The sequence below is a fragment of the Schistocerca nitens genome, chromosome 3, assembly GCF_023898315.1.
Source record: "Schistocerca nitens isolate TAMUIC-IGC-003100 chromosome 3, iqSchNite1.1, whole genome shotgun sequence".
In the NCBI taxonomy this organism is placed as follows: domain Eukaryota; kingdom Metazoa; phylum Arthropoda; class Insecta; order Orthoptera; family Acrididae; genus Schistocerca; species Schistocerca nitens.
The window spans coordinates 721,798,046-721,823,125 of NC_064616.1; the positions used below are offsets into that span (position 1 = coordinate 721,798,046).

Genomic DNA, 25,080 nt, shown 5'->3' on the forward strand with positions numbered 1-25,080 from the left:
ACTATGGGACTTAACATCTGAGGTCATCAGTCCCCTAGACTTAGAACTACTTACACCTAACTGACCTAAGGACATTAAACCTAACTGACCTAAGGACATCACACACACACACACACACACACACACACACACACACACACACACACACACGCCCGAGGCAGGATTCGAACCTGCGACCGGAGCAGCAGCTCGGTTCCGGACTGACGCGCCTAGAATCGCTCTGCCACAACGGTCGACTGCCCTTTGTTAAAGTCGCTTATCTCACTGGATTTCCCCATTTGCAGCCCACATCATCGCTAGGATGATGCCCTGCTCGTGTCTGCTCCGCTTACATACTTTTGTTGCCGCATCACGTGCCACCAGGCGGCATCCAACGTCGCAGTGGGCAGTAGTCATAATGTTTTGGCTTATCAGTGTAAATGAAATTAAAAACTTATTATACCAGTTTTCATCAAACGTAAAACGTGCATTATTAAACTCACCGGACTCGACAGCAGTTGAAGAAATACTGCCACCTAATCTGAAAGAAGAGCTAATGATCATTTAAATTAAACGCTCGTAAGTAGCGGGCCATCATAAGTGAATCTGTTACGCAGAACACCCTACGACAGTTACATATAGCGGTGCTTAATCATTTTAGTGCTGGAAGTTCCCCCCCTCACACTGTTGTTACAAAAAACGTATTTCTGCGCTTTGGATTGAGGAAGAGCCAATTAGCGAAAAATTTGCGTTAGCTACGTAATGATACAACGGGGAGCGACAAAAAGAACCCCTGTCTTCACGGCCAGGCGTTTTACTCACAGGCAGATAAATTCTTCTCAAGGGGCTGATGAAAGATATGCTATCGCTGGCGGCCAATTATCTGAATCGAGGCATGTTAGAGCAACTGACTAATAAGTGAACATCTGGACCCTCCTGGCACTTCATTAGGAGTAAACAGACCCAATTACTCACATTCATTCGATCAATATTTAAAACTCCTGATAATAGCTCAGTTTCAGAGTTCGTGCGTAAGATGAGGTTGTTGCCTTGACACCAATTTCACGTTGGTCTAGTATTTATAAACAACTGGCGACCTTGGCGACAAGATTAATTATAGTAACTGAGTTCACTCGCAAACCAGATTATTCGATTGCCGAGGGCAAATGCTGATCATGGACTAAGCTGGCGCGCTCTCCATTGCGAATGGGCGAGTGTTTATTTTTACACTAACGGTGTAAGGTACTCAGACAGTAAATGACTAAATTAATAATCCAATAATACACCACAAATAATCACCTGAAATTTGGTTATTTATTGCATTATGTAACCTTTTTGATGCTGGAGCTCATCTGTTTGTCATTTAATTATACTCGTATTTAAAACCAAATTAGATAATAATCCTCATATTTTAATTATTTGATCCATGTTTTCATTATCTGCAAGAAGTTGCAAATATAAATTTAATTAAAATATTGATTACTTTATTAAAACGCGCGGCATATGCACGTAACGAAACGCAGAACCGTGGGATTAAACGGTATTGCTGCAATCCCAAACGATTCGCCGCGGAGTGTAACGGCAGGCCTAAGGTATTTTTAGAACGTAACAGAAAGAGTCACAAGTCTTTGGAACCGGTACATATGTCATTTAAAGTTACGTTACACAACGTAATTGAAGATATCCGAAAACACTACAACGAAAATAGAAAAAAAAACAGTGATAAGATATGGGCTAAAGGGCTGGAATTCCTAAGACAATTTTTACGCACACGACACCTTTCGAAGAAAACGATGAGGTTGTCCCCCTGAACGGTGTGGGGGCGAGTGTCTTATATCCTATCTAACTGAACTGAACACGCATTCGACGGCTACCAGACCCGCTGCAACTTAATCTGGCGATGCACTAGCTATAGCCGAAAAATTGAGGCTACAAACAAATGCTGATTATGTGTGAAAATGTAAAGCATTTGAAGGTATGGCCTCACGCAAGCATCACTATACTTTTGTGTATTACATATTTGTAATAATATTGCGTTTTTTTACATACAGTTCATTTTTTTTAATACAGTGAAAATTCGTATAATCCTATTTATCTTATTTACAATTTTTGTGACTAGTATTTTGTACGGCCGTCAGGTATCTCGACTGAAACAACAAGTTCACAGTTACCAGTCACTATTTATTTTTATGCACGAGGCATTTCGAACGTTTAAACGTCCATCATCAAGTGGACTCACATGTGTTTGTTTTGTGTGTGTGTGTGTGTGTGTGTGTGTGTGTGTGTGTGTGTGTTTTTGTGTTACGATTTTGGGGTAACATGTGGCATTGTCTCCAGTGGTTACAGGTTCCTTTCTCTACTACTAGCAGTTTCCGTACACCATCTTAGTTTACAAAATATGACAGTTTACATGTGGTGTGTTACGACAGAGAAAGTGACCTGTGACAGCTGGAGACAGTGCCACAAGTTAACCCAAAATCATAACACAACACACACGTTATACCAACACATGTACATCCACCTGATGATGGACGTTTAAACCTTCGAAACGCTTCATGGAACTAAATGAACTTGTTTCATTCGATGTCAATAACAGTCACGGTAAAGTCTAACCTAAAATGTTCGGATTTCAAGTCAGGTATGTAGTAACGAGACAAAACCAATAGTAACGATGCGTATTCTAATAATTCAATACGCCGCACATCATACTTTTTACATACTCTTTTCAGCTTACTGTTAGTTCCTATTTCGTCTCTTGTGCACTGGAAAATTAGGTGCTGGCGTCTTCAGGAAATATTCTAAGAGCAATGTAGGGCCGGGTTATATTCTTTACCTAACACTGTTCGGTGTAGTCGATTTCTTATAGACACATTAACAAGATTTTCTTATTTTTCTCGCTCCATGCAGAAATAACCCTTAGAAAATTATTCTGGAATCTTGAATTGCTCGGTAGTCATAGTTACTGACAAACATGAAATGAGTTCACTATCGCTATTTCCGTTACAAGCTGGTTACCACAAATATTTGTTTTGTGGGTTGAATGGTTCAAAAATTTTCAAATGTGTGTGAACTATTATGGGACTTAGCTGCTAAGGTAATCAGTCCCTAAGCTTACACACTACTTAACCTAAATTATCCTAAGGATAATTTAGCCCGAGGGAGGACTCTAACCTCCGCCGGGACCAGCCGCGCAGCCCATGACTGCAGCGCCCTAGACCGCGCGGCTAATCCTGCGCGGCGGTTGAATGGTTGAAATGGCTCTGAGCACTATGGGACTTACCATCTGAGGTCATCAGTCCCCAAGAACTTGCAACTACTTAAACCTAACTAACCTAAGGACATCACACACATCCATGCCTGAGGCAGGAGTCGAACCGGCGACGGTAGCGGTCGCGCGGTTCCAGACTGTAGCGCCTAGAACCAGTCGGTCACCCCGGCCGGCTTTGTGGGTTGACTAAATCTTCATGCTCCTAGCTCATCTGATAAAATATAAGCTCTAACATGTTTTTGAAAGTGTGTTTCCGTATTTTAGCAGGACGCAAGGCATACGAATACACACTTTCATGACTAGAATCAGATTCAAAATGAAGTTTAGGGTTTAACTTCCCGCCGATGACGAAGCCAGTGAAGCTATTGCCTGGACGATTTCTTGAATAAGGTCGAAGTCAAGTCGCTGCCCCGTCACCTATGCAATAAGCTATCATTTAATCTCTTTTAATCTAGTTATCGACTAAACATTTAAATTTAGCCTTCATTTTCTTGTTAAAATCTCCCGTTTCAGACTTCATTCGAAAAAAAAAATAGTGTGCATTTTTAATTTTCCAATAGCCACCTTTTCTGAAAATTTGGAATAGACGGAAAATCGAACGGAGCAACATGGGAAAGGCATTATCAGCTCGAAATAGCAGTGGTTTTTTGCGTTTTAGTAGCGTCATATCGCCAAGATATCTATTCTTTTGCTGAAACAAGCGATATAAATAATCTCCTATATGAACTGCTCGAGTACATACCTATTTTCCGAAAGAAATCACAAAGTATTTCGGTTTATCATCGAGCTTCTGCGTAGTATGTTATGAAAGAGCTACTAGGCATCCTGGAAGAATGCGGAAGGCTTTTGTCCGTAAATATCTCTCTGCAGACGACGGGTCTGCTCTCAAAACACTCCGACAGGTACCAATAAATAGCCAAAGGCTGTCGTAATATGTATGTAAATTAAAAATAAGGGGCGCTTCAGCTGCTTTAGCCGGCAGGCGGCGTATTCGTACGACCAAGGCAATAAATTTGATGTAAAGTGTGACTCGGGACGACCGATATAGTGCCGAAGGAAACGTAAACATGGGGTGGCGTGGAGGGAGGGACGGACGGAGGTAGGGGAAGGAGAGGGAGAGGGAGAGAGGGAGAGAGAGAGAGAGAGAGAGAGATTGGGCGTGGGTGACAAAGGGATCGCCAACATAGAAGCGCCACTCGGAGAGCTGCTGCCAAAGGCGCTTTAGACAATTCAGCCACATGCTCAAAATATGCTGTACGCTGTGCCGTCGTAAGTTACGAATCAAAGTGACTTCCATAAAACGTCCTCAGTTCACCGGAATGGTGGCGAAAATCCTGAAGTTCGGCTCAAATGGCACTGAAGCGAGCTCTCCGTGTACCCCACAGAGACAGAGATTTGCGACTGAATGACGCTACCTTAAGCGCAGAGAGGTGTACTCTACTCTAAACGCTCCATTTTTATCTGCGTTCCTGTAAAAGTGGACGACACGAGCGGTAAACTTAAATTTAAGTTGAAAGGCTTCACTGGTGCATACGTCTTCCGTGTACAAGATCAAAACCTTTTGCTTTCCTGTCGTTTATTTTTAATAAGTAGGCTGTGAATTATATATATTTAGCGTAGCTCTGCATGAGCAAGCGCATTTTATTTCGATACTCGCAAAAAAAGGGGATAATAAGTAAGTGTTGCCTCATTATACACAGAATATCGGATATCAAGATAAATTTCCCAAAGGTGCCTCCTACGATGGAGGTCACTGTTTTCAGTCCCGCCTTGGGCATGGGTGTGAGTGCGGATTTAGTTTACTGAATGCATCCTTCGGAGCGACAAAACAATTACAGAAGAAGATTATACATTTGTGTAACGAATATAATACACAGACGTATCTCAACAATGTAAAAAAAGGACGACTTCGCAAATATAGCGTGTGATAACTGTGAGGGTAGTGCTCAGCAACCAATAGCTAATTTAATTTTTCTTTAAATGGCGTATAAAGACGTATAGCGCGATTTTACCAGAAACTGTAAAGTACCATCTGATTTGTTCCCGACACTTTTTGGGAGTCCAGAGCAAATTGACATCTCCATGAATTCACTAACCAACAAACGGCTGTTTTGTTACAATCGTGTGTCAATCTGCTGTTCTTTTTCCTCTGCAGAAGATCGACGAGAAGATAGGTTGGCGACTTGTTTGTTTCCTAAAACTATTATTAATGTACAATATGATTCTTACTATAGACCGATTTACCAATTGGCTGTCTATAAGAATACGTCGTACTGTTGCATTTCCGAGATAATATTTGTATTTCAATTATGAAAGGGCCCACATTTGGAACTTCTGTTACAGGCTAATTAAGGCCACATAACGTTCCATCTGCTCCTACTCTCTCACTTTCTCGCTGTCCTGTTTCCCCCATCCTGGAGGTGCAAAGGCGGACAACGTTTTGACTTCCACCGACTGTCGCGCACATCGTACCACACCGTACTCTACACGAAGTAAGCTCTGAACGAGGTAATACGTTCAGGACCAGACTAGTTTATCATCTCAACAACAGATTTAGCACTGCCATATGCGGTAGCCATTAAAAGATACACATCAGACTTGATCGTTGCACCATGAGGGAGAACATCAAACAGAATGACTCCTACAAACTCACAGAAAACCTTCGCCGTGACTTTACTGGCTGACGGTGTGGACTTGAACTTTTTCTTCGGAGGAGGGGTGGTGTGGCGCTACTCCATGGACTGCCGTTTTGTTTCCGGTTGGAAGTGATGAATCCATGTTTCACCGCCTGTGATGATGATCCACAAAAAAACTATCACGATCATCCTCGCAACGCGCAAGCGATTCCGCACAGATGGTCCTTCGTTGCTCTTTATGGTTTTCTGTTCGTTGCTCTTTTATGGTTTTCTGTAGGGGGCATGGAACTAAGCGGGCACACACCTATGAACACCCCAACTCGTGGGCGAGTGTGTTAGCACTACCAACAGAGACTTACTGTTGGCAGCGAGGTGTTTGAACGCGATCCGTCCATCGCCTCGAATGAGAGTGTCCGCACGTTCTAACATCGCAGGAGTCACAGCCGTGTGCGACCGGCGGGCACGAGGTAGATCTGAGGTTTGCGCGGCCTTGCGATGATGACAGACGCTTCGCCCTAACACTTAGCGTGCTCTCATTCCCTACCAGGTCTTCGCAAACACTCTACAAGCGCATATGAATGTTTACGATGCTCTGGTCTTCCGCCAAAAGAAACTCAGTGACAGCTCTCAGTTTGGAACGCACCTCCATTACAGAAGGCATTTTGAAGGCTATGCATAGCGCCGCCACGTATCGGAACTTCATGAAATATAGAGGATGAAGCGCGAATATTTCACGGTGTACCATAACAAATTCCGTATTTTTTGAACTGATACTGGTCGCGAAAAACATGTGTTGCATTACTTACTGAACGCCCCTCGTACTTTGGAGGACGGGGCATAACTAAAGCTGAAAGGTTGCACATGTGATTACACCGATGTCAATTTTACTATCTTTGATGTCCATTTCCTACCAAAAATATGCGCGAAACAAAACTTTCGTAGACAGTTTTTGTGATATCAGTATGCATGCAATGGCGTTCTCGTATGTGGATTTTGGTTCACCCTGTACAACACTGTAACATGCTGTTTAAAATGTTCTTTCATACCCTATTATTCTTTAATGCGCTGGTTAATGGTCTTTCAGCGAAACTGGACATACATTAAAGAATAATTTAAACAAAAGCTTACGATGTTGTAGAAGGTCATTTCTAAAGTTCATCAAATCTGTGGTACACAACTAACAAAAAGTATTTTGGCATCCGCTTAAGTTTCCGGTTGCTTTAACGATACCAAAAGATCTAAATCAAAAGACGCAGTGGAACGGAAAGAAGATGAGTGCCAGTAAATTCCTCACTCACCATTTTTCAAAAGAATTATGTTTAAAGTTTACTGGAAGTCGCTAAGTGCTATCATTAGGAAACGATGGATAACCCACAGTCTGGTTAATTTGCGCTCCATTTCAAGCAAAAGCTAGTTTTTCATGCGTCTCAACGTTAATAATGTCATATCTCCTGAACCATGTGCTGTACAATGATACAATTTTGCATATCACCCAGTGATCTATGTGGATACTGTCTGCAAAGTGTGTTGGGAATAGAGCTATTAGTAAAGAACTAATAAATTATAATATCATGTCCGACACTGAAGTTTTGCTACATGAGCAGCGAAAATTTAGTCAGCGATATTTTTGTTTTTTTCGTTTCATTGTGCTTCTTAAAGGTTTGAAATTATGTGTAAAGTTCGTTGGAAGTCTATAAATGCTCTCATTCAGAAATTTCTTTTTCTTTCTTTCTTTGTGCCTTGTACCGCGCTAACGCGTGGTCAGCCGTGTTATTACGGATTTGGCAGTGTTAGTTGCGGAGGGTCGCTGGATGCCCTTCCTGCCGCACCCTGAACCCCCTGGGACGTAAGTAGTGTACCCCAGCTGTCTGCATCTAGCGTAATCCATGGAATAGTGCGAACGTGTTCAAATGTCTCCGAGCCGTGTAACTGAGGCGGAACGTGGGGACCAGCCCGGTATTCACATAGTGGGATGTGGGAAACCGCCTAAAAACCACATCCAGGCTGGCCGGCATACCGGCCCACGTCGCTAATCCGCCGGGCGGATTCCATGCTGGGCTAGCTACCCCGGCGAGTGCTCTCATTCAGAAATACTTGATGAATATAGTTTGGGTAATTTTCACGCAGTCAGTTACGCTGCCTTGACACACACACACACACACACACACACACACACACACACACACAATTTCTAACTGCACTACTTATTTTATTAAGCCTTTAAGGAACGAAAGGAGATTGGGTTTAACGTCACGTCGACATCCAGGTCAAAAGAGACGGAGTACAAACTCGGATTAGGGAAGGAACTCTGATTAGGGAAGGGAATCAGCTGTGCTCTTTCTAAGGAACCATCCCGGTGTTCGCATTTAGGGAAATCGCGGAAAACCTTAATCTGGATGGCCGGACGCGTCTCTGAACTGTCGTTCTCCTGAATGCGAGTCCAGTGAGTTAACCACTGTGCTGCATAGCTCGGTGATGTTAAACCTGTAACTTAACCCATTAGTTGCCATGGGGGATCACATACTTTAACCGGCCTCTTAATCCCATGTGTGTGTCTAGGAGAAAAGTAGGTCGTTTAATTCTTCCGCAGGATGTCTTAGTGATCACGGAGTGCTTCGTCTTCAGCATATACTTGCTCAGGGTGGCGATTCTTCTGGAAAACCTGGAATTCTCAGCGATTTACATTTTACCCGGAAAATTTCAGGGAATTTCAGGAACTTTAAAAATTTAAGAGAATTCTGCGATTTAGCCTATTATTGCAATTGATTTTTGCTGAATTCTATAAATCACCAATTTTTAAACACGTGTCTCGAAGTCTGTTAATTACGTGAATATTATTCCGTATAAATTAACGATGTTTAAAAACTGCGGTTAAACTACTGCTTATGGCTGGTATATAGCTCAGCAAAAAGGAAAGAAAAAATCATTACTGTAGTACGTCCCCCCCCCCCCCCCCCACCTTCCTCCATACCCTCACTATTAATTTATAAGGAGCTTCTTCACACCATCTTCTTCCACACATGTGAAATCCTCAGGGAATTTTTTCTTTTCCAAGTTGGAGTAGCCACCCTGTCTCCCGCTCGTCTTATAAAAAATGAGTGAGTTCTGAAGGCAGATCTTACGTTGCAGATCGAGGCTTATTTTGGTCGTCGTGATTTTTTGGTTGTTTCTTGGTGAGTGTTGATTACTATAGTAGCACTTCTTTTCATGTCAGTGTAATTTGCATGGGGACAATGGACACATATCTCCGTTTGGGCATCGGATTCAAATCTGAAATTTATAAAAAAAAAATCCCTGCAGTATTTTCCTTAGTTCAAATGGTTCAAATGGCTCTGAGCACTATGGGACTCAACTTCTCAGGTCATTAGTCCCCTAGAACTTAGAACTAGTTAAACCTAACTAACCTAAGGACATCTCACACATCCATGCCCGAGGCAGGATTCGAACCTGCGACCGTAGCGGTCTTGCGGTTCCAGACTGCAGCGCCTAGAACCGCACGGCCACTTCGGCCGGCATTTTTCTTAGTATTTGGATGCGAATGGACAGTAATAAGGGAAAAGCATTTAAAAAAAAATTATATAACTCTTAATGAGTAGATCATGGCAGCACTTTAAATTTTTAAATTCGGTCAATTATTACACGGAATACTGAAAGTCAATATTTTGTTGTCCATGGAAGCTGTTAGCTAGGCAACCTGCAACTCCGACCGAGCACCGTTTTGTAAAATAGACAGTATTTAGCATTGAAAATGTGTTACATGTGAATTGAGATCTAGGCCCGCTTCGATATTCGATATCAAAATTATACATGCGCTAAAATAGAGTTTAAGTTGCTCGAGTGGTTGTAGAACCCTGAGAAATTGTTGTAACGAAGTTTGGAAACGAGGCGACGGCATTAATTCCGTTACGACCTCATATCGGCAGACAGCAGAAAGAGTTGCGGTAAAGCCCTGAGCACGGCCGGCGACCACGCCGCAGGCATCTTATCAGGCCCCCGCCTTTCCCTCTCTGCCGCCAAGCCGCAGATAAAAGCTCCGACCGCCGACAACCTCAACTCCCCCCACCACCCCACCCGTTCCCCCTCCAAACCCACTATTTCCCCGCCGGACGCCACGGCGCCTGTCTTACGCCGGCTTCTGTGTTATCAGCTGAGCGGCGTCTTGTAATGTCGCGCATTATCTTCCCTCAGACTCCAGACAAATCGCCAACTGACTCATGGCATGAGCTGTCATACAAGCGATAGGGTCATATTTCTCCGTCAATATGAGATTTAGGAACATCTTACTACGACTGTCTTGCAATTAATTAAATGCGCCACGCACTTGATCCCACGAAAGAGAGACATGTCCGAGCTAAATCGAAAGCACTAGCCGAACTAAGGACCTGCCACTTTGACGGTTTTTTCCCTTCAGCGAATGACGTACTCCTCCTGTATTTCCGTCTCAGATACACGGTACGTTAATTTTATTACACATATAAACACTAACTCACTCCACCGCTATGGTCGCAGGTTCGAATCCTGCCTCGGGCATGGATGTGTGTTATGTCCTACGGTTAGTTAGGCTTAAGTAGTTCTAAGTCTAGGGGACTGATGACCTCAGATGTTAAGTCCCATCGTGCTTAGAGCCATTTGAACCATTTGAACTGAATTTCGATACCTGCGGCTTATCAGCATAAATTGTGTTTACATTTCCTACAAGACAGAGTTAAGACCTTTACGCAAGACACCTTTAAAATCAACAGCTGCAGTTCTATGTTCTTAGTGTTAGTAATATCTGTAGGTGTATCATGCGACTTGTCGGATACCGGGCGTCTCTCCTAAAAGTCGTCAGGTGAATTTTCTCCGGTGTCTCGGAAGATATTTGTAGTTCCTTTTATGATACGTATATATGGAGTCAGCCCAAAGAGTTACAGCTCACCACGTCTTTCATGCGACGTTTATATCGACGAAAAGTGTCGGTTTCTCTCCAGTTACAAACGAAACGATTTTTTAAAGCGGAATTTTACGAGTCCTTAAAATTGAGCAGTCCTAAATCAGTCTATGGCGGTATACGTATTATGGATACATACTGACAGAGACAGTAGTACACGAAGATTATCCACTACTCAAGCGGTGACAGCACCATCCTGGCCCGCGCCGACTGTTACCGCCATGCAGCAGCACTGCTCTGTGTGTGCTGGAGTACTGATTATTCTCTGCGTTTTACTATCGCTATATATATATATATATATATATATATATATATATATATATATATATATATATCAATGACACGAACGTCGCACTAGGCCAATTTGGGACTACTCTACTGAATAGGCGCGTAAAATTCAGCTTTAAAAATAATTCTGTTTGTAACAGCAAACAAACCGACTCTTCCTCGTCGACAACTGAACTTCCCAAGAAACACGTGTCTAGATACACATTGCAAAAAAGAAACTGCAAATATCTACCAACACATTACAGAAAATGCGCCTGATGACTCTTAGGAGAGAGACCCCGAATGCGTCTCCGACCAGCAGTGGTCAAAAGTGCTGAAACGGCAACGAAAATTTACGTCAAGTGTTTATAGTGAGTAGTTACACGCACCGGTGTTGTTGTTGTGGTCTTCAGTCCTGAGACTGGTTTGATGCAGCTTTCCATGCTATTCTATCCTGTGCAAGCTTCTTCATTTCCCAGCACCTACTGCAGCCTACATCCTTCTGAATCTGCTTAGTGTATTCATCTCTTGGTCTCCCTCTACGACTTTTACCCTCCACGCTGCCCTCCAGTACCAAATTGGTGATCGCTTGATGCCTCAGAATATGTCCTACCAACCGATCCCTTCTTCTAGTCAAGTTGTGCCACAAACTCCTCTTCTCCCCAATCCTATTCAATACTTCCTCATTAGTTATGTGATCTACCCATCTAATCTTCAGCATTCTTCTGTAGCACCACATTTCGAAAGCTTCTTTCTCTTCTTGTCTAAACTATTTATCGTCCATGTTTCACTTCCATACATGGCTACACTCCATACGAATACTTTCAGAAACGACTTCCTGACACTTAAATCAATACTCGATGTTAACAAATTTCTCTTCTTCGGAAACGCTTTCCTTGCCATTACCAGTCTACATTTTATATCCTCTCTACTTCGACCATCATCAGTTACTTTGCTCCCCAAATAGCAAAACTCATTTACTACTTTAAGTGTCTCATTTCCTAATCTAATTCCCTCAGCATCACCCGAGTTAACTCGACTACATTCCGTTATCCTCGTTTTGCTTTTGTTGATGTTCTTCTTATACCCTCCTTTCAAGACACTGTCCATTCCGTTCAAGTGCTCTTCCAAGTCCTTTGCACCGGTATTAATGCTGTATAACAGTAGCCACGAATAACTTCTGTTGGTGTCACGATAAATAATGATTGGTACAGACCGTTCTGTCGGATATCTGCCGTGCAAGTTGCGAAGCATGTTTGTCAATTCCTTTGACCACTGCCCACGTGTGATCCAAGTTGGGCATCGTTATTTCCATGACTTGCGTTATCCTATTCTCTAAATCATCATGGACTATTTCTGTTTGAGGTACGATGCCATCAACTCGCTATTCAAGATTACGTCTTCGGAATTCTTGGGTAATTCGAGAAAAATAGTGACAGTGTTCTTTCTCAGACAGCAAGGGATCTAGCACAGAACACGCCAGTTTAAATAACGTGTGTCCTTCCTTTGTTTCTGTTACGTGTATTTTGGGTCAGTCCACTGAAAGATTGCTAATATGGCGTTTCATACTTCGTCCTTTGTCATCGAAAGGTGCTGCTTTTCAACCAAAATGTCTATATTGTTACGTTGTGTATTCAGTCGATTGAGAAAACTCAAATTAGTCTGGTACGATATGCAGTCCACATATATTTACTGACGATGACCGCGAAACACAGGAAGCGAATAACTCAGGTGAAGAAATAAGCAAGCAGGTACTCTTACACGAACGCATCCTCTCGCACTGACACGGTTTCCAACATGCTACAAGTTGTTCAACGTTCTACGAGCTTTCGGCTCAATACTCTTCGACCAGTGCCAAATAGGAACTCACTGTAGTGTCGATACCTTCGACCTCATATAGCCGTGGGCATGTCGTGACGTCACCGGTGAATATTGTATGATTCGGGGATGGGCAGAGCAGCAGCGACGTCAGAGCCAGCATCAAGGCTATATACGGACGCGCGACGATACGGCAGTGAGTTTCCACTTGACACTGACTGCAGAGAACGCCGCCGAAACCTCGTGGAACTTTATTACGGCGCTCTTACGTCAGCATTTAATAGAAATACACCATCTGCCTGTCAACATATATTTCACTTTATCTATGATGAACGACGCATTTCAATAGCAAGTACCTAAAAATATATACTATTGAGCAACTGAAGTGGATAAACTGTTGAAGCCAGTCTTGAAGCCTTCAGTTTCAACTCTGAAACGGGTCGAATACCGTAAAAATTGTAGAGCAGGAACTCGACTCAACCGACAAAGTTTGGAAGTATTTTGGCATGAGAGGCTCGAATTCTCTGCCAGTTAGTTAGAGGAACTCGTGTCTTGTTTGGATACAAACCTCTATTCACTCATGGTATTTAGCGCTGACAATACTAATGCCCCGAGGATGTTGGAGTGTTTTCCAACCAAGCCTTCGTCAGATTGGCAGTGTGAGAGTGGGCGGATGTTATCGTGCACAGTATGTTGCGTCCGAGAACATTCCTGGACTCTTTGACTTCATGGCGCGTCGCAGGTGCTGCAAAGTGTCTTCATAGCGCTGTGCACTGATTGTAGTTCCACACTCGAGGAATTCGACAAGAGAGCTCTTGTTGTCGAAGGCGGAGGTCATCATGACCTTACTGAAACTTGTGTTGACAACTTTGATTTCTTTGGCGGCGGGGATGCGGGGTGTTTCCAATGTTCGGTCTGCCGTTTGTCCTCGCGCTCAAAGTGGTGGTGGCGGCTCCAAGCAATGTCATGGGCACGATAATGCCCCCCCCCCCACCCACACACACAACCGCTTGGATGAAGACTGAGCTTCAGAGATTTCGTTGGAAACCACTACAACATCCTCGGTACTTCCGCATTGTTCACCGTGTGATTTTCTCATCTTTGGCGACCTGAAGAAAGACAAGAGTGGACGTCGGTTTCAGTCGGAAGGGGACGTGCAAGAGTGGGCGTGGCCGAGGATCCGTCAACGGGGAGAACGCGTTCTACGAAACAGAAATTGATCGTCTCATCTCCCAGTGGAATAAATGCTTAACGCGTATGGTGATTACTTTTGAAGGGAACCATTCCATGATCCCGTTGTGGCTGGTGTTCGGCCCTAATTTGACTACCGATTATAGATCGTAGATGAACATCATCACGCCGTAGGTGGACAAATGGATGCGTACAGCCACATTATGTCGGTTCATCGCCAGCAACTGTTGCAGATATTCATCAGTCACCAACGAGTTCAAGTTGCTTCCGTTATAGCTAGCCACTACCGGCGGGTTTTCCTCAGGCAGTAAATGCCAGTGTGAAAATTCACATTCAAAGCCTGAACAAGAAACTGTTAGCAACAGTACTCCAGGTTCAACTTCTACAGATTACATTGTTCTCCTTCACTGTGCTAGGTTTGATTACTGTGTACATCTGCAACTACCGAGCCATGCATCATACTCGTACATCACTGAAAGTTGAGTATCTCAATGTGAATTATTTTAACAAATACTATTTATTTGCTTACTACCGCATTTCTAATCTTATCTGCGTTCTAGTAAACATCGCTCTGTGACCAAAACAGTTGCTAGCGTGCAAGCAAGTAACCTTGTCAGCAACTAGTCTCTTTCGGTAGGGGTTCGCTTCCTTCTTCCCTTTTTTGTTGAGCACGAGACTTGCTTCAGAGGATACAACTGATCCACCACATACCATGAGTTCTTACACCAAAATACTTAAAATTTGTCTCGGAACAACCTCTGAAATTTTGTCGCCGGAGTTCGAGTTCATCCCGTGTACATACTGGGTGTCCCTCTGGTGTTTGCCGCTATTTGAAATTTCGTTTTTGCAGTGTGTAGCTGAAGTCAGCCCAAACACATACTGTTCAGCACGACTTTCTTGCGACGCACAGTGTCGAAGGAAGCGTTGATTTCTTTCCCGTTACAAACAAAATTATGTTTAATGCGGCATTTTAAGAGTCCATTCGATAGAGCGGTCCCAAAATTCGTCTAGTTCGTTATTTTTTATCGATTTGTATTAACAGGGAGAGTAAAACACAAAGAATAACCAGTACTCCAACAGCGATTGAGGAGCGCTGCTGCGTGGCCCTAGCAGACAGAGCGGTGCTGTCGTTCAAATGGCTCTGAGCACTATGCGACTTAACTTCTGAGGTCATCAGTCACCTAGAACTTAGAACTACTTAAACCTAACTAACCTAAGGACATCACACACATCCATGCCCGAGGCAGGATTTGAACCTGCGACCGTAGCCGTCGCGCGGTTCCAGAGTGTAGCGCCTAGAGCCGCTCGGCCACCTGGGCCGGCTGCACATAGTTTTAATCTGCCAGGAAGTTTCATATCAGCGCACACTCCGTTGCGGAGTGAAAATCTCATTCTGGAATGACAGTTTAGCGAGATAAATAGGGACTTACCGTTAGGACGCACTGGTGACTGGGAGAGATGAAGTCGAGCCCGCGACTACCGCTGCCGCTGAAGCACTTCTTGATGTTCTGCATGAACTTGCGGCGGATGGCCTTCAGCGAGTAGACGCACAGCGCGCTGGAATCGGCGGGCTTGCTGGAGACTTCGCCCTCGCTGTGGTCGCTCTCGGAGAAGACTGCGAACAGCACGTCGTCCTGCGCGTTGATGCCCAGGTCAGAGGCCAGGTCGGAGCCGGGCTTGCCCACGTACGCGGCCTGCACCAGGTTGTACGGCCTGCCGCCCTCGCTGATGCAGTCGATGGGGATCTCTGTGTACGAGTAGTAGTTCTCGTCGTCGTGACAGACGCGCACCAGCTTGGAGATGAAGGGCGACGGCGACGTGTGCTTCATCTGCGTCGTGAGGAAGTAGCTGAAGCCCTCAGAGCTGAAGCCGTACACGTAGTGGATGGGGTAGCGCTCGCGCGCCAGCGAGTTGACGAACATGCGCGTGCCCGTCGTGACGGCCGTCTCGGCGATCATGAACATCTTGTCGCGGTCGAGGCTGCGCGACGACACGGCGGGCACCTCGGACCGGTACGGCGAGTTGCCGGTGTAGGTGACGCCCACGTACATAACCTGCGTCACCGGGGGGTTCGGGGGCCCGGGCGCGATGAACGCCACCGTCGACGCCGTCGAGTTGTTGGCGACGACCGCCTCGCGCACCACCTGCGAGACGTCCGAGATGTTGTGCAGGTTGCGCACGGAGCAGATGCCCTGGAAGATGCTGCCGCACACGACGAGGCGCGTCGTCGTGTAGTCGATGACGAGCGCCTTGTTCACGTTGTCGGTGAGCTTCTTGACGACGGTGGGCGGGCAGTCGAGCACGGAGCACTCGGGCGAGTCCTCCTGCGGGCCCGTCACGTCCTTCATGACGAGCTGCAGGTCGGGCGACAACTGGTACAGCCGGTTGACGGCGCCGACGAACACGCGGCCCGTGTTCTTGTCGACGACCAGGTGGTTGAAGCGCTCGGTCGCGTCGTCGCTGAAGGTGCACACGATGTTGGCCGCGGCGCCGCCTAGCCCCAGAAACAGCCCCACGCCCAGGACCGCTAGCAGCGCTCTCATCTTCACAGCGTGCGTCACGTCATAGGACCTGGAACACATCCACACATCCAATATAAAATTCGTAATTAATTAAACCAATATGCCGGGTGATCAAAAAGTCAGTATAAATTTGAAAACTGAATAAATCACGGAATAATGTAGATAGAGAGGTACAAATTGACACACATGCTTGGAATGACATGGGATTTTATTAGAACAAAAAAATACAAACGTTCAAAAAATGTTCGATAGATGGCGCTTCATCTGATCAGAATAGCAATAATTAGCATAACAAAGTAAGACAAAGCAAAGATGATTTTCTTTACAGGAAATGCGCAATATGTCCACCATCATTGCTCAACAATAGCTGTAGTCGAGGAATAATGTTGTGAACAGCACTGTAAAGCATGTCCGGAGTTATGGTGAGGCATTGGCGTCGGATTTTGTCTTTCAGCATCCCTGGAGATGTTGGTCGATCACGATACACTTGCGACTTCAGGTAACTCCAAAGCCAATAATCGCACGGACTGAGGTCTGGAGACCTGGGAGGCCAACCATGACGAAAGTGGCGGCTGAGCACACGATCATCACCAAACGACGTGCGCAAGAGATCTTTCACGCGTCTAGCAATATAGTTTTTTTTTTGTTCTAATAAAACCCCATGTCATTCCAAGCATGTGTGTCAATCTTTACCTCTCTATCTACATTATTCCGTGGTTTATTAAGTTTTCAAATTTATACTGACTTTTTGATCACCCGATACAATCAGCAATAACTGTACTAAAGTAAATTTCTATATGCCAAGGTTGGAAATGTTATAATCGTATCTACCAACACTTTATAAAAAGAGCCAGTCCCACCAAACGACGAAAAATGTCAGATTTTGGTTTTTTGTTTACTAAACCAGTAGATACTATCAATTCGCAAAAGATCTGGCACTACTGGCAAATTATGTGTTCGAGGCTACTCTTCAATTTGAAGTACTCGAAAAAAATATCAAAAACTTGCATTTCAGATTTCATTTCAAAAATGAAAATGAAGCCAATCTTCAATGTTGAAACACCAACTCCTCGACTGACCAGTAACTAACAAAATAAGATTGTTAATTAATTTAAAAAATCTATGTGGAATAAAAACCTGGAAACCTGAATACAAAGCGGAAAAATTGTAAGGGGCAATCATGTAAAAACGAGAAAGATGGAAGAAAAGTAATTAAACTGTTTGTAATTTTAAAAAATTTAATACATTTATCCCACTACAGACAACACACTCAGCGCTTTCATGGAAAAATGCGGTTGCCTACGGAAACATGATTGTACCTAGAGGCGCATCTCTCCGTCCGACGTAAATCGCGACCACGAATGTCTTTACGCTGGTCCGCCCACATGTTGCCACGGTTGTTTGAAATACGCTGCAGAATTTTCAGTGGGAAGCCCTAACACATCCTCCGTACAGTCCTGATTTTATATTTTTGGAGCCCTGGAGAAAGACATTCGTGGTCTTTTTGCCTGGGACGAAGAGGTGAACGTCTGGGTACAATCATGGTTTCGCAAGTCAAACGCAAATATTTTTCCATGAAGGCTCTGACCGCCTTGTCCTACAGTGGGATATATGTAGCAACAGTTATAGAGATTGCTTTTCAAATAATAATAATAAACACTCAACTTATTTTTTCCATCTGTCTCTTTTTTTTCGTTTCACGACCCCTTATAATCTGAAACACAACGAAACACCTGGTCAAACAACAAGAGGAAATCTCTCTCAATGAGCATCAAATTCAAACACTACGACTACGTTGTTAAATCTGAAGCAACGTAAGCAAGCGGAACACTATTCAAGTTGAACACGAAATCAACAACAAATAAACTGCAGAAGACAGACAGAAAAATCATCACAACAATCGTCAGAAAAAAAAAAAAAAAAAAAAAAAAAAAAAAAAAAAAAACCACCACCAAAGCGGAAATTCAGATTGCTACCTAACGACGTCCTTGACGGCTATGATAGAAGCAATCATCGACAGCTAGGGATTTTAACCTAATTAGAGGTCTCAAGTTTACCTATTCTTTATCTACGGACACCGTCCCGGAAGACTTCGTAACCATAACTAAGTGGTGTATCGGGAAAATGCGTCAGTAATGGATATAATGTAAAATTGGAGGATTGCTTTTTCCGTCGTATATCGAGATATACAGAAACCAGGTTAGTGAAACAACTACTTCTTGAAAAATAAAAACTGGAATAATAGGTTTTAAAGAGGTCCACGATGATTTACAAATTTTAAATTTAAGAGTGCACTACGTAGAAAACAGAGAAGAAAAGACGATTCTGTGGAACACACACACTGGACTTTAACTAAAGATATTTTCAACGAAAACCATACACATAACTAAAGAAGAAAGAGCAGCCTGTTCGGAATGAATGAGAAAGCCCTGGGCGCAGAAGAGGAAGCTGAAAAGCCAAATTTCCCCCTGGAAGACTTAAATGTATACGGACTGATTCATATGCTCCAATGTGGGCGCAAACTATGTAAAACGAAGACAGATTCTTCTGTTTAAAATAGCGTTTATATTTCGTATTTAGGTAAATTTTGAGTATTTTAATTCATTTTTCTGAAAACTTACTGACTTAAGACTATCGTGGCACGTTATCTAAAAAACCCTCATACAAGCTTTCCAATAATTTCACAGACAATGTATCTGTGGAACACTTTCCCGCAGTTGAACAACCCGCTACTAAAGGTTTCCGTTTCAGACGGGGGCACACGGACAATGTAGCATGTTTGCCGGCAATTTGTCAGTCATGTTGTTAGTTCAGCGCAAACCTGATACTGTTCACGAGACGAGTTTTAAAAAAGAAGCTACCTACGAGACAGTTTATGTGTGAGTAGACAACTCAGACAACCAGTACGAAGAACCTTCATGGATCTGAGGATCTTAATTCTGTCTTTTCATCATATCATTCTGATTCTGTGTAGATAATAAAAATATTTCTTCATTAAGTCAGTAACAGACAGATTTCTTGAAAACTGGCTTTACAATGTACACGACAGCTCATGGCGGGTTGTAAGTATGTGTATAAACATGCTCTGATCACTGGTATCGACTGTATTTGCGCCAAGCTGTTGATACCTTTGGAAATAATCAATGTAAAGTTCACGACCGACAGCAAGAGGAAGCGTCGACGTTATCGTACAGTACGTCAGATTTCTTGGTGAGGCTGGACATTGCCTTCACGTCATACATATCTAAGCTCCAAGTAATATAAAAATCCTTCTGATCGTCCTTTGTACTTTCAGTAATCCTGGTATGACCACCGGCCTCATAACTGCACTCATGTTTCTGCTTGCACACTGCAATTAAACGTCAAGACTTGTCCTCGCCATCTAAATAACAGCGAAGGTTTCTTAAAACATAATGGTCTTTTTCTTTCGCCATAACGAGTTTTTGGCGTTAACGGCACAATGGGATTGCCTCTTAAGCTTGCTTGATTTCTTTGAAATACGAGAGTTTATTGATATGTCAAGCAAAAATTAACTAACAAGTGTGAATATACTTTACAACACAGTCTACTTCGACGCCTGCACAATTCGTCCAACGAGATTCCAATGTTTTCATCCTTTCGGAGAAGGAGGTTCAAATGGTTCAAATGGCTCTGAGCACTATGGGACTTAACATCTGTGGTCATCAGTCCCCTAGAACTTATAACTACTTAAACCTAACTAACCTAAGGACATCACACATATCCATGTCCGAGGCAGGATTCGAACCTGCGACCGTAGCGGTCGCGCGGCTCCGGACTGAGCGCCTAGAACCGCGAGACGGAGAAGGAGGTTTTGTCAAATTCCACAAGATAATTTGCTATGAAAGCGATCACTTCCCGTTTGATAAAAATTTCTTCCCATCAAACAAAATTTTCAAATTAGGTAATAGCGATAAATAACTTCCTAGACTAAGATGGACCAGGAGCCAGTTGGAATCTCATCGATTCGCCATTATAACAGTTGCTGTGTCGGCTGCGGAGCTGTCTTAGTCCCAGTGAAAGAGCATTTTCTTGTTTGCCAATTTGAGTCTTTTCTAGTCAAATTCTATTTTCAGCGATTCAGTAGTAGAGAAAGGTATTGGGTAGTTTGGAATCAGTTTTTCCGAGCACCGTTCTTCACCTTCCCCACGGATCTTTCGTAAATCTTTGTCCATGGCTCTGGTGACTTAGGTGGATTCAGGTGATGATGGATCCTGAATTTTCCCGCAGTCACGAATGTGAGCATAAAATTGTACGGCTTGCATTTAAATACTGCCGAATACTGCGTTAAAACGTTCTTTTGCGTTCCTTTTTTTCTCAAAGGTCAGCAACTGTGAAAGCCAGTGCAGGGTGGGCTTTGGCATGGCCAGATTTTTGTGAAGTATGTGTTTCGGATGAGATCTCGCACATTTTCTTCTCCGACCTCCTATTTCTATGTCATACATTTCGTCAGTGGTATCCCGTGTGATGACAACTGAGTGGGCCGAACGTGCATCGAATGTTGCGGTTCTGCGTACATCTGTAAAATGATTAATCCAGACATAATTATTCCTAAATATTATGTCCAGGGTATTTATGACTCTAGTCCAATTTGGTTTTATTTGCGCAAGGAGACTAATAACAAACACGAAATTCGTGTATTTTAATCTTCCGCGCTACATGACACACACTAACTACGTTGGAGTAGTGTCGACTAACAACGGCACCTTGTAGTTATTTGAAGCGTCAAATAGCACTGACGTAGTTTAACAAACATTGTCGCTATTTGATAGAAATTTACTTGTCTTCTCAGTTTATCGTCGTATGTACAGGACATCAGCTGACCAATCAGAGTATACATTTCGAATACTGCGCCGAGCAACATCTATCAGCATTTGCGAAACAGTCCAGAGACTTCACAGCATCGCTGATGGCATTAACTCACGATGATGTCAGACATGAAAAATCTATGAGTGTGGAAATCGGAAACACATAGCAAAGAAGAAAAAACATGCTTTACAAATTTACTTGTAAGAAATATGAATTTTAGGTAGAATCGGAAATCTGTCAAGTTTGGCACTTCGACGAAAGGGGGAACAAATCCTGTTGTACATTTACGTGAATTTGAAAACAAGGGTAATGGCAACCTACTTATTTTTGCTGCCAACCACATGCAAGTAGACCACATTGTCGTTTCCTTTATGGACAGATTATGACAGTCAATGATATCGACTCGACAGTCGCGATGTGGTGGGTCTGTGTGTGCTGAATGCTACCACTCTTACCTGATGCTTCATACAGGCACCATTCTTGCTGTGAACATGACGGCTTTGGCCACAGTGATTTTACACTTTCGTGCTACGTAACTTTCCAAGTAAATGTGTAATCGGTCATCAGCGGAAGTACACGTTAAATTCCTACAAAAACATCGACGCTTTTCCACCACAGAGGCTTCTTTTTCCTCTTATCCTTCTACCGTGGCTGTGTTCTTAAGACAAACAGGCCAAAAACACGCCACTAACAAAAAGCGGCTATCAGTGCAGCAGAGCTCGTACGCATATTATTTTGAAACATCGCGATAAATGTGTGATTGTCTCAAAACCCCCCAAAATGTTCCTGATAGGTGGAAATAGCATCTGATTACGATCAACCAGTAAACTACTGAGCAAAACACGGCGTAACTTGAAGTGCGTCAGAAACGCATTTTTAACTGCAGAGGAGTTGGCACACTGTTATTTCAATTTTTCTCTGTTAGCTACTGTAACAGCATAATATAATGTCATCTATTTTTGCTGAGATCTACACACGAATTCTCAGCACTCATAGCTGTCCGGTTTAAAACACGCTATTAATTGTGCCTATGTGCGTGTGGTGATATTAGAAAAAAAAAACCTTTTGCGAAATTTATCTACACTCCTGGAAATGGAAAAAAAGAACACATTGACACAGGTGTGTCAGACCCACCATACTTGCTCCGGACACTGCGAGAGGGCTGTACAAGCAATGATCACACGCACGGCACAGCGGACACACCAGGAACCGCGGTGTTGGCCGTCGAATGGCGCTAGCTGCGCAGCATTTGTGCACCGCCGCCGTCAGTGTCAGCCAGTTTGCCGTGGCATACGGAGCTCCATCGCAGTCTTTAACACTGGTAGCATGCCGCGACAGCGTGGACGTGAACCGTATGTGCAGCTGACGGACTTTGAGCGAGGGCGTATAGTGGGCATGCGGGAGGCCGGGTGGACGTACCGCCGAATTGCTCAACACGTGGGGCGTGAGGTCTCCACAGTACATCGATGTTGTCGCCAGTGGTCGGCGGAAGGTGCACGTGCCCGTCGACCTGGGACCGGACCGCAGCGACGCACGGATGCACGCCAAGACCGTAGGATCCTACGCAGTGCCGTAGGGGACCGCACCGCCACTTCCCAGCAAATTAGGGACACTGTTGCTCCTGGGGTATCGGCGAGGACCATTCGCAACCGTCTCCATGAAGCTGGGCTACCGTCCCGCACACCGTTAGGCCGTCTTCCGCTCACGCCCCAACATCGTGCAGCCCGCCTCCAGTGGTGTCGCGACAGGCGTGAATGGAGGGACGAATGGAGACGTGTCGTCTTCAGCGATGAGAGTCGCTTCTGCCTTGGTGCCAATGATGGTCGTATGCGTGTTTGGCGCCGTGCAGGTGAGCGCCACAATCAGGACTGCATACGACCGAGGCACACAGGGCCAACACCCGGCATCATGGTGTGGGGAGCGATCTCCTACACTGGCCGTACACCACTGGTGATCGTCGAGGGGACACTGAATAGTGCACGGTACATCCAAACCGTCATCGAACCCATCGTTCTACCATTCCTAGACCGGCAAGGGAACTTGCTGTTCCAACAGGACAATGCACGTCCGCATGTATCCCGTGCCACCCAACGTGCTCTAGAAGGTGTAAGTCAACTACCCTGGCCAGCAAGATCTCCGGATCTGTCCCCCATTGAGCATGTTTGGGACTGGATGAAGCGTCGTCTCACGCGGTCTGCACGTCCAGCACGAACGCTGGTCCAACTGAGGCGCCAGGTGGAAATGGCATGGCAAGCCGTTCCACAGGACTACATCCAGCATCTCTACGATCGTCTCCATGGGAGAATAGCAGCCTGCATTGCTGCGAAAGGTGGATATACACTGTACTAGTGCCGACATTGTGCATGCTCTGTTGCCTGTGTCTATGTGCCTGTGGTTCTGTCAGTGTGATCATGTGATGTATCTGACCCCAGGAATGTGTCAATAAAGTTTCCCCTTCCTGGGACAATGAATTCACGGTGTTCTTATTTCAATTTCCAGGAGTGTATTTATTACTTGTAGCAAGCATAACAAGGGCGTCCAAAATAAATTATTATTTTTTTACAGTGGAATTATTATTATTATTATTATTATTATTATTATTATTATTATTACAAACGCCGGCCGGAGTGGCAGAGCGGTTCTAGGCGGTACAATCTGGAACCGCGCGACCACTACGGTTGCAGGTTCGAATCCTGCCTCGGGCATGGATGTGTGTGATGTCCTTAGGTTAGTTAGGTTTAAGTAGTTCTTAGTTCTAGGGGACTGATGACCTCAGAAGTTAAGTCCCATAGTGCTCAGAGCCATTTGAACCATTATTACAAATGCACAGGTCTCAATGTAAATATCTATCAGCTAATGCTACCTAATACAAAAAAAATTGTGTTCTATGAACGTTTGAAGGTTGTGTAACTTGTTCACGGAACTTGAAGGAATTTGTACACAGTCGCATGAAGAGGAGGTAGTTGGATACTAAACGTCTTCTTAACACGTCCAGTCTATACGCTAGGCGTCGCCTGGTTTTTTTGCAGTTCCGAGGTTAGAACCAATGGGCTTATTTTGAGAGATGATGCAGCGTGCTGATCGGAGAAATATCACGCCTAAATAATAGCTAGCTTAATCCGTCTAACATCCACACTGATTCATGCACCATATGCGCCGAGAGGAAACTCTTTAGTAACCTCGTGTTAGCTCCCAGACATATTTATTCATTCTACTAAACAATCACTGTTGCATTTTACAAACACTGTGACGGGTAAGAGATTAATTTCAGACTCAGCAAGGTTCTACACACTTACTGTGCAGTCCCCACGTGCACTGTCCACAAACATATCACATCCGACACATAAAACGCGTTAAGGGCCTAAGTTTCTAGGTAGTTGTCAGATTCAATTAAACAATAATCATCACTAAAGTACAAATGACATGAGGCGGATAGCTTACGCAATATATTTCAATGACCCAACTTTACGTTATTAAAACTGTATGTACAACTTGGAAATGACCACACAAGTGAAACTCTACTTATAGCACAAAAGTAATAAATTGCTAAACATTCATCTCGAGGTCATTTCCTCCACGAAGCCGCGCGGTGTAGCCACGCGGTCAGAGGCGTCTTGCCACGGTTCGTGCGGCTCCCCCCGT

At 44.1% G+C, this 25,080-nt stretch overlaps 1 protein-coding gene across 2 annotated transcripts in view; it reads right to left on the reverse strand.

The window, feature by feature from the left end:
- Positions 1–25,080, reverse strand: part of LOC126248689 (plexin-A4) — a 995,564-nt gene that overhangs the window by 736,079 nt on the left and 234,405 nt on the right. For both annotated transcript variants that reach the window (XM_049949968.1, XM_049949967.1), the window contains exon 4: positions 15,520–16,660. In XM_049949968.1, coding sequence (XP_049805925.1) covers positions 15,520–16,632 — 1,113 coding nt within the window. In that variant the 5' untranslated portion in view covers positions 16,633–16,660. The remainder of the gene's footprint in view (positions 1–15,519; positions 16,661–25,080) is intronic.